Raw genomic sequence first — 11019 nt, 5'->3', positions numbered from 1 at the left:
CATGGCATAGCTAGTTTACCGAAAAAAAACAACTAAAGTTCTGCTCAGTTGTGAACCTGGATGACGTTGGTGGAGATCCCGCACTCAAGCAATAGGTGTGTAATGCTAATGAAACGATGATTAGATTTTTACGAACTAGTTTTTTAGAACAAATGAGAAAAACCGACGCGATAAACTGTAGACTTTGCAAGAGAAGTATTGCCAGGTTTCTATACGGAAAATTTTGCATGACGTATCGCTGGGGAACCACACAATTCACTCACATTTAACAATGAATTCCCAGGTGCACTAGGGCCTTGCAAAAAAAATACTGTAGGGTAAATTTTTAAAGAATTTGCCTGATCGAGCAAAGAGTTGATAATTGAATTTATTTTGATAGACCTATTTTCGACAACAATTCGTATCGGCCGATTGAATTCTACTACGCCTAGACAATTTAGTGAAGGTAAAAGGATTGTTATCAAAATTCAACTTGCCTTGCCTTACAGAGAAGGGTACGAATGATTGTCTTGTGCTGCTTTCAACGAAAATTCAACTAGCATATACTCTAAAGGAGCACATGTTTTCTGAAGTGTTGGTCAATAAGAGAACTTACGATTCTGTAGCCAGTGTTTAACCTCACCGCTTATTCAAAATAACTATTCGTAGAATTTGTTGTTTCCACAATGCTCTCATTTAAGCCTCTTCTTTCCAATGTCTACCTGAATGGCGTTGATAAACATTCTGCCAACTCATGAAGACCAATAAAAATGGCGAATAATGGTGTGCCACAGAACTCAAAAATCAAATGTAACATGTAAACCTCCCATGCATGACATTTAACCCACCGGAAGTCGCGCAAATGGCTCACTGAACGAGTAGCCGCAGCTGCTCTAAGGCGATTTCGTTAAATTTTCAGAGCAACGTGCACTCAGTGCACTAGTGCGACTGCCGCAAGGTTAATATCGATGATGATATCGCCAATTGACGATTCAAATCACAGAATGCCAGAAAATCGAATCCTCGTTAGTAGGCTATGCCAAATGAAACAAACCATTAACAAAACTCTTCGCGTAGAAACACTCGTCCGCTCAAAATTCACAGTGTAACCCATTCTCCATTACCGCCCGGTTCGTTTCAGCATCAGCATCAATTGTACACATATGCGAGCGAGCGGATGAAGCTGATTTGAACACGTGCACATATTTGTTGCCTCCGGCTGTAATTCGGTGTGAGATGATGATGATGATGATCATGACTATGATGGCGACGGCGGCGACGACGACGACGACGCAACGACTGACTACCTACTACTAGTAGGCTGCAACCATGATGATGGAGGCCGCGCAGACAGGGGCAAAGTGAATTTTATTAAAAGGTTAGTTGGATGCGGTGGGATTTCACGAACGTCAGGATTTCGGGCAAGAAGTAAACTACCTTGATTTTTCATTGATTATTTTTTCGATTTTATTTGATAAAGTCTTGCTACTTTATAAATTATTGTTTTTAATTGGGAACAAATATAATTTGTTCTAGTTTACTATGTACATAAATAAAGTTTATGCCTTCTGACTAAAAACTAAAAAACAAAAGTTAAAAGTCATCGATTAATTTACAAAAAATAACACATTTCAGGATTGAAGATTACTAACAAAAGTTATTCAAATTTGTTCTCATTTCTATTAGTTGATCCGTAGCGTGTTTATTTTTTTTTTTTAGGTAAGATTATTGTAACTAAATTCTACACTTTGTACAGGCCTCCTTCCCACAGGAAAACAAACGATGGTTGACTGTTTTGTTTCCAGTGCGAAAGAAAGGGCGATTTATGCTTCTCGCTATGATAGTGAAATCAGTTGAATGACCCTTCAATTAAACTTCTGCTTAAAACATATTCTATAGATCACAGAACATTAATATAATTATTAACATAATCCATTCGCTTCAGCTAGCTGGCTCATGATTCAAATAAGGGATCCACAACCGGATATGCTGCCCGATTCGGGCGGTAGCCCGGGTCCGGATTCCATATCCGGCGACAAAACAGTCCCATCTCTATTCAGTTCGAAGCTGAGATCATCCAAACTCCTCAACGAGTAGCCTGACTGGAACGGAAGTTCCAGTGGCGGCGGTGACGGGTGTGGGGCCAGTGCCATTCACGTCGACATTTCTTTGATCTGCAAGAAGAGGGAGGGAGAGAAAAGAAATGGAATTAGTCAATGATCGAAGTGGGAAGGTTGTGGCTGACAGTTATGGCAGAGAGAAATTGCTTCATTTTTCCCTTTAACGCAGTAGGTTGGTTTTGAGACAGCTGGTGAGGAGGCTACGTCTCGGGAGGAAACACGATCATTAAACACCTGGGCATGAAAGGTACGCGGAAAACCACCACCGAGCCGCGCGCAGATTTAGAGCAGCTGTCTTTCACTCATTCGCATACGGCGCGCAACGAAACAAACTAGCAGTGGCGGTTTCAGCTTCAAAACTTTCCAATTTAATTGTGCAAATACACCACGAGCAAAGTCGAGGAACTGGCCGATCGGACACCAATCAGGGCAATGATTTGTAACGTCGTTGCCGTGGGCATGGTCATTACACTGTGGTCACGTAGGTAGTTGACTTTCTAGCGGTTTCGGTCGGTTATTGGCTGGAGGAGTTCGTCAAGTCACGAACCCTAATCAAAGTAGCCAAGCCAGTACCGACAGCAGCATGTACTGCTGGCAGGAGGCCAGGTCACGACTTTGATCGAGTTTGGTGAGAAATCGATCGCTGCAGCTGTGGTTTCGCTGGCAGTCTTCGAAATCGTAGTAGGCATGTTGAGAGATGGAGACCATTTCGGTACTGTACTGGTGCAAAGCGTGAAATGCTCTTCGACATGTGTTTGGGATGTGATCGAATCGATTCGTCGCAACTGTCAAAACTCGTTCGAAGTACCAATGTGAACTGTGCATCGTACAACGAATAAATTCATAAAGTTGAAACATATGTCGATGGATTTATCGAACGATTTCAGATTTGAATTTTACGGGCTAGTAAACAGGGTGAAAATTTTGCACGTGTTCAACCCGATCATGGCCGAGAGCGGTTAGGCGTGGTGGAAGCGAGTTGTTTTGATTTCTTTTGTTTCTCCTTCGTCACTTCGTTCGCGGACTAGTCCGCTGTGTTTGTTGTGTATGTGTCTGCGTTTCGCCGTGGAGGTAATTTAAGCGCCTTATTAAAATTGCAGATTGTCGCGTCGTGTTTCCGCTTCTTTCGACAGCCCTGGCTGGCGCTGTGAGCGTTCGAATTTGGCGTCTCCCCTGTGGCGATAGGGGGGCTTGCGGATAATCGAGCTATTTTTAGGTGATTTGTAAAACTAAAAATAGTCAACAACGTCGTCGTCGTCGTCGTTAGTCGCTGCCGCCGTGGCCGTCGTCGAAAAACAGTTGGTGTGAATATTAATGACAGATCGTTAATTAGCCAGGAAGGGTGCGATACGCGATCTTGATGGCCGTCGACGCCGGTAGCGCGCTTGAATTGGGTCAAACACTTGGCAATCGTTCGTTAAACTTTGCTGCGGCATCTTTAATTAGGCAAAACTTTGGCAGTTCTCAGCGTTCCTCGGTTCGCTGCATGGCAATCAATTAATGCGCGAGAGCAGCGAACGATCACGACCTGCGAGCCGTTTGTGTGTGGAATGGTTCAATTTCACGCTCTACCGTAGATGTCAGTGATCGCTAAATCGCAGTAGCCTGGGATCACAGCCAAGTGGATGCAAATGATTCCAGAGATCGTCCAGAAGATCATTTGATCTGTTCAAAGCGCATCTACTAGTCTGTGCCTCCATGGCAAAAATCGTGACTCTTTCCCTCATTACTGAAAGTAATGTTCCCCTATCTGGCACCGCTTACTGCGATCCATAGCCGCTGTGATGTGTCACAACTGTTTCAGTCAGATCATTTCCCATTTGAAACGACGGACGATCGTAAGCCCGTCCGTCATCCAGGGGTACGGGTTTATCCCAGAATCAGTTCGAACACAAAAACAGACGATCGAGAGGTGGTGGTGATCAACAAGTACACCTCGTTGGTCGGTGGCGGAACACCTGAAGTTGAAATTTTCGTGAATACCAAAACCTTGACGTAACCATAGCTACGGTCGCCTTCGAAACCATTGAAGAGAAGCGACGCGAAATAATAAAAAAAAGAGCAAGCCCATTACAAAATCTCGGCAATTTATTTAATTTGATCCACTCACACAACCAGCCATCAACTGACAGTCCCACCGACCGACCGGTCGCACATTTACGAGAGTGGGTAGGGTGAGTGGCGCGAAAAAGAGCGGTGATCGTTGTTTGTTAGTGCCTTCATTTTAATAACCCGGTGCAGGTGTTCATTTTTGTGTTGAAAAATATCGCACACTCGTCGTCGCCGCCGCCGCCGCTGTACGCGGGGTCGTGGCTGGGAACGGCGCCGTGAAACGATCGTCGATCTTGGGTGAGACGGAAAACTGCGAGGACGGGGGGTGGAAAAGGTTAAAACAATCTTTTTCGTTTCTCGCTCTCCCTCGTGTTCTTTCTCCTTCGAAGTTTCGATCGCCGTCCGTTCCCACGTCGGACGATTTTGCATTCTTGTTTGTTAACACCACTCATGTGACTTTGCCTTTAGGGGGAATTTCTTCACGTCAATCGAACGGTACTTTTCAGTTTGATGATAGTTTGGACACACTTACCGTGTTGGATGTTTCACTGTTACTGCTACTGGAACTGCTTGCTCCATTGGCGGGGCTGAGGGCGGAACTGGTGGGAACATTGAGTGCACCATTCGCCAAAATAGTATTTGGACTGGATCGCACGCCCAACGGTTGCCGTGGACCAACGGGGGTTGATTCCATCGGTTCCACCGGACACTGCTGACTGGCTAATGCCTGCACGGGATCAAAACTATTCACCGCCGGATGAGATTCCAGCGCATTCTGCAAGTCACAGATGTAGTCGATGACGTTCTGGATGACCTCCAGCTTGGAAATCTTTCGATTCTTCGGCATGAACGGAACCAGATCCTTCAGCTTCGACAGGTACATCTGGATCTCGGCATTCTCACCATCCCGGTGTCGCTGCACTCGGCCGCCGGAAATTGCCGGCACTGAGGCACCAGTAGCACACACCGCTGTGATGGCCTTCATTTTTCTTGCTCGTTTCACACAAATTTTGACGGCTTTCCTCCGGATTTGCTCCGGTTTCTAATCACACTTGTAAACACTTGAAATTTCACTAAGCCAAGCTTTCCAATCACTTGCTTCCAGTTGTTTGAAACGGCACGGTTTCCTTTCGAATAAATCCAAACAAACACTTTCAACTGCTGGCGCAGAAAATATCCTTGAGATTGGTTGGTATTTTCAACTATTATTCCACTTGAGAGAAATTTCTCTTACTTCTTGCAAACCACACAAACACCAGTCGGTATCGATTTTATTTACCAGAGTACTAAAACGCGTGCGGTACGATCGAACGCTGACAGAAGAATGAGTAGAGTTGTACTCGGCGCTTCCGTACGTCGGTTCTCCCGGTACCCTCGGTCGAGTAGGAGCGTAAGTCACGCCCACCGGTACCGAGCAGAGCCGAGTGGTGTTCGCCATCGATTCGTGTCATCCCCTCCACCGAGCCGAGCAGCGTTCGGGTCGGGTGGGGTGCCGGTAGCTGATAGCGCTGCTTGCATGCAAGTTGACACTTGGGTACGATTGAGTGATGTTTATTTGTTTGTTTTGATTAAGCAGTGTCATAAAGTGCAAGTTCGTTGAATCGTTTGGTGATTAGCCTGTTCCGCATTCGTTGCGGTGCACGTTCGATGGTGTTGTTTTGAATTTGATAATTTAAAATTTATTCAGAGGATTTTTGAGCTGGAATGATATGACCTGCTTCCTTCATTTCCCTTAATGGTATATGAATATTATTAGCAGTAGAATCACAAACTACTGTACATGTGATACAGTTTGCTACTTCGTCGTATTTACTTATAACGCAAGCGTTTAGCTGGCTTCAAGTTGGTGCTAGTTACTGACGAGATGAATTTGAAGCACTGAAATCAAACTTTAAAAATTTATGTTCCAGGATAAATCTGGTTATTTGTTAGAAACAATCATGCAAAATAATCCAATCATCTATTTATAATTTGTGATGAATTACAGTACCAAGTGTAGGTAAATGAGTGGAGTGGACGGGATTAGGAAGGGTAATTGCTCCGGGGCCCTGGGTTCCTTCTAGGGGGTCCGCATTTTTATTTGACGCTTTGCTTGATGGATGAAAGCAGGGACAAAAAATTCTATATTTATTCAAAAAAGAACAACTTTGATCAAATTCACAACATCATGAATAGTTGATCTTGTATTCATAAAAAAATGTGATACTGACTTACACCAACAAATGTATGGCACTACCATTAAACGTTTGCTTTACGTCATGGTTTTTATTATTTCCTTGTATTACGAACAAGGCATCTAAAAACGAGCTGATAATTTAATAGGGATTCAAAAAGTCGTGAAGCTCACTAACACTTTCTTAAGTATGTTTCGTTTTTATGGTAGCATTTCATAATTTGGAGATACTCTGATTAGTACTAAGTACAGGGTGTTTGGCTCATGGTTAAGAACCTCTCGAGGGGTGATTGACTGTCATATTTGGAGAAAAAAATCGTCCTACACATACCATCAAATCTCAACCATTACAAAGTTATTGAACTTTTTGTGTTAAAAACTTATTTGTCTTAAAATACCTCTAACTCAAAAAGTATACTTTGCATTTCAAATATTTTAGGTCCATTGGGAAGGTGAGAAAATTTCCCATTGAGTGATGCCCTCACACAGTTTCAGCTAATGAGTTTAAGTAACCTTTTCAAAGTAATTTATTGAAAATTGAACAATTTTAATCGATTTTTCGTTAATTTCTTGAAAATCCTAATAGTTAACCTCATCAGTCTTGGAGAGCGGCATAATTCGGTCTTTGACATGATACACTTACCTTTTTTTTTTTATTTTCATGAGTTTGGGTTATTCAACTTGGATATTTTTTATTTAATTTTCACTAATACCAGCTCTAATTGAAAAAGTATGGCACTTATAGTACTTTTTTTTCTTTTTATTCGAAAGCCAAGAAAGTTCAGTTAAGTGAATTTAGTATTCTTTTAGAAGTAAATTAGTTTAAAGTTAGTGCTATTATTAGCATTTTCGTCAATTTTCTAAAAACAGTAAATAATAAACATTACCATTATTATCATGGAAATAATGCATCTCAGCAAGCTCTACAGTTCTTTCTTTGACTCCATTAATATCTCTTTTGGTTTCGACGCAAAATCGTTTTCATCACATTTTTTTATATGCAAAAATAACGATTTCGAACCCACTACATTTGTGGTGAGATCATGCTGTGTTACCTATTAAATAGCAGCGAAATGAAAAGAGATATGGATAAAGTGTCAAACAACAAGTTATAGAGAATGTTAAGGGGCACCAAATAAACAATAGTAACGATTAATTTTGTAGATTAATAATTAGAATAGTTACAAAACTCCTCGAAAAACGCTAATTATGAGTTATTTTACTAGTAAAAAGTCATTTAGTACCCTTAACTAAGAGATATTCGTGCATACATCGATAGAAAATTTTCTCAGCTTTCGAATGAAGCCTTGCAAATAACGATATAAAGTATATTTTTTAGATTATAGTCTTTTAAGCACTTGCAAGTCAATCACAGGAAAAGTTTAGCAATAAAATTACTAAAAAATGAGAATATGATGTTTAAGAACAAATTATGAACCGTCCTAAAACCCTACTTTTGGATAATAGATATTGCTATAATTATAATTCATTGTTTTGAGAAAATTAACGAAAACCGCCTCAAAACACTAACTTTTTACTACTTTACAGCTAAAAGGTAATTAAAACTAATTAACTGAAAGATATGAGAACACCATTCAATAGGAAAATTTCTCACCTTTCGAATGGAACTAAAAGATTTAAAATACTAAGTATACTTTTAAAGTTAGAGGTATTTAAAGACAAATAATTTTTTTTTTTTGAAAAAAAGTTCAATACCTCTGTGACGGTTGAGATTTGATGGTATGTGTAGAACAATTTTTTTTCTCCAAATATGACAGCCTATCACCCCCCGAGAGGTTCTTAACCATGAATCAAACACCCTGTATATAGACTAAAACAGCCAGCACTTTAACCTTGTCCTCTAAAAGAGCTGAGAATTCAATGATTTCAGGAAGTTAGTCATGATTTTGGTAATTTCTTTGTACATAATCGTGATCTTATATCATTGAGATTACAATAGGATTTTCACACAAAGTAACGTAATTCGTATTCACGATTTCAGAAACAGAATAACGATTTTAGCAATAAATCTGATATTTTATTCTTGATGTTTCCATCGGATTTCTCACGCGGACTAATGTGACTTAGAGTTTCCAATAGTTTTCTTATATCTGTCACTTGAAACTTTCTAAAACAGTTCACGAAATATAAATAAATCGTTGAATATTATTCCAAATTTTATGGAATATGAAAATTTCTAGAGAACAGTTGCCTGCAAATGTAAACGATTCAGGATATCTTCTAAATTTCTAATGAGTCACGAGCAGGCATTGTAATTATTATACTCACTCATTGCGAGAAGAAGCTTACCCGATGTCCAACTTTTCCGGGATAAGTTGAGCCGCAAAATTCTCTGTCTCCACAAATAGCATGGGAATAATCTTTCCGAAAAAAATTTCATATTTTTTGCTTCTCACCGAAGAAGGTGATATTTTATTTTCGAAGAAATTAATAAAAATGTTAAAATATACACTTAATTTCCAAGAAAAACGACGGAGTAGTACGTTAGACTTGTTTTATGGTGTTTTGGAATAATGTCAGCAAGACAGCGGGCGCAAAAAAGATACCGTGATAAACTCATTCGCTCATTCTTCGGCGGTTTTTTTATCCGGAGAAATAATGCGTTGTATTACCCGGAGAAATTGCGTGAGTGTCAATAACTTTTCGCGTGAAAATGTGAGTTTTTATTGTCGGAGAGGTAAATTATCAGAACTAGATTACTCATATGAGTGATAAATATAGTCACGAGCATGCAAGAAAAATTTTGAATATCATATTCTGAATAGTTTACGATGCAAAGATTGATCCACAAATAAATACATTATTATGAATTCTGTGAAATAGTTGTCGCGAAAGTATTAAGACCAAAATACATACTACCTGGTGCGTGACGAATTTTAGCAGTAAATGACATGTCTTATAAATACCAGTTGATCATATTTGGAATTAAGGTTGTCTGATTTATTTTGTCTCGTAACATAAGGAAACAACATTGTAAATTATTTCTTTCAAAAAACGCTTTGCTTTTCATAACTATTGTTAAATGCCTCCGTTTATTTAAATCTTGATACCTTACAGAATGAGCTATCCAGTGCTGCGCAATATGTCGGAATCAAGTATGAGTAATTGTTATTTAAAAATTAACGGAAAAAATCGTAACGCTACCTGTACATGAACTACATTACGAAAGTGATTTAACTTATTTTAATTTTATTTAATTTAATGAAAACGAATGGTGAACCGTAACTAATATACTATAAACCAGATAACCGGCCAGGAATGGTTCCATGAATGCAAATATTAAGACCATACACAAAAACCAATATAACTGATACTACAGGGGATAGTGGGTACACTTGATCCGCCTTTTGTTTTTTTCTCATAACTTTTCAGTGAAATAAAACTTTCAATTGCAAAATTCGCCATCTTGTAGACAATGCGAATTTTAAGAGCTATGAACACTGGCGGCTCCAGGGAGGGGCACGTGCCCCCCCTCCCCCCTATTCCACCAGAAGCTGTTATAGTAAAAAGATATTTGCATTCCCGACTTCAATACTTTATTTAACTTTTTGTAATACTTTATTTAACCAAGAAAAAGCTATTTGATTAAATTTGGTAACAGAAGCAATTTCGAATTTGTGCAATAAGCAAAGTATTGTTTCTGTTAGGACTGGTACCAGTAAAACCGGCATCGAAAATTCGGGTAATACTGATCCACTTTTGGTACCGAAATATTGGTTCGGAATAAAAATAAGTAGGTACTGGTATATTCGGTACCATGAAAAGTTTTTGATAAAATTATTTCTATTTAATATATCTAACGCAGAGCAAAAACTTGACGAGAATCAAAATACCATCGCCTTCAGAAATCTATCCGGTAATAACGGTAGTCAAATGGCACACTCAACAGTAGATCTACTTTCACCAGATCACATGAAAAGAACATTCAATTTTTGTTGTTTTGTAGCAACGTGTTATCATTATCAAGATACTACGCATGAAAGGCTAGATCTTTTAGACATGTACACTTTAAAATTCGTGTATTTTTTACCCTTCAATCAATAATAATCAATTTCATGGGAATCACTGGAAGAATTAATTCGTTTTGTTGAATATGCTCTCATTTTTCAATGCCATCAGCACACCTTCTTTTAGTCACTGCCTCGACCAACCGACTCCACCAATTCTCCATCTGTCCCACGTCACTGGTGACTGCTCCTTTCATCTTCAGTTCGAGTTTCTTTATCGCCCAAGATTTATCAATTGGATGGAACTGGTAACAATTTTGCGGATTCAGCTAGTTTGAGATGAAATGACTCCGATGTTTTTGTACAATTGTAGTATGCAGCCCATGCGCACTGGGAGGGTTTTGGGGCCTCAGACTCCTCTCATGGGATTTAAAAAATGTCTTAACAGGAAACAATACTGCGAGCAGTTGAAACATAAAATGTCATTTGAATTTAGACACTCTAGAAACAAGCCGTTGAAGAAATCAAAGAAGAAATATTGCGAGGGTAGCTGGAAGGGATGTAAGTTAAACTGGTGTGCATTTCCGGATCGGTTCTTACTTCGACAAGTTGCGATATTAGCAATAGTTGTGAGTAGACACAGCAAAGGTCGGTCAGCGAAATAGCAACTAGTGATAAGGAAAAACACGAACGAACAAAATGAAGTCGAAGAAAATCGGGATATCGT

The 11019-nt window shown here is 39.6% G+C and overlaps 1 protein-coding gene across 1 annotated transcript; it reads right to left on the bottom strand.

The window, feature by feature from the left end:
• Window positions 1–1565: 1565 nt before the first annotated feature.
• LOC131688539 (protein extra-macrochaetae) lies at window positions 1566–5485 on the bottom strand. Its single transcript, XM_058972856.1, has 2 exons — window positions 4684–5485; window positions 1566–2153 (listed from the first exon to the last, which is right to left on the bottom strand). The coding sequence occupies exons 1-2, from the start codon at window positions 5134–5136 to the stop codon at window positions 2133–2135; spliced, it is 474 nt and encodes a 157-aa protein (XP_058828839.1). The 5' UTR covers window positions 5137–5485; the 3' UTR covers window positions 1566–2132.
• Window positions 5486–11019: the final 5534 nt, after the last annotated feature.

The sequence above is a fragment of the Topomyia yanbarensis genome, chromosome 3 (assembly GCF_030247195.1).
Source record: "Topomyia yanbarensis strain Yona2022 chromosome 3, ASM3024719v1, whole genome shotgun sequence".
NCBI classification, from domain to species: domain Eukaryota; kingdom Metazoa; phylum Arthropoda; class Insecta; order Diptera; family Culicidae; genus Topomyia; species Topomyia yanbarensis.
This window is presented reverse-complemented; position numbering and strand designations above follow the sequence as displayed.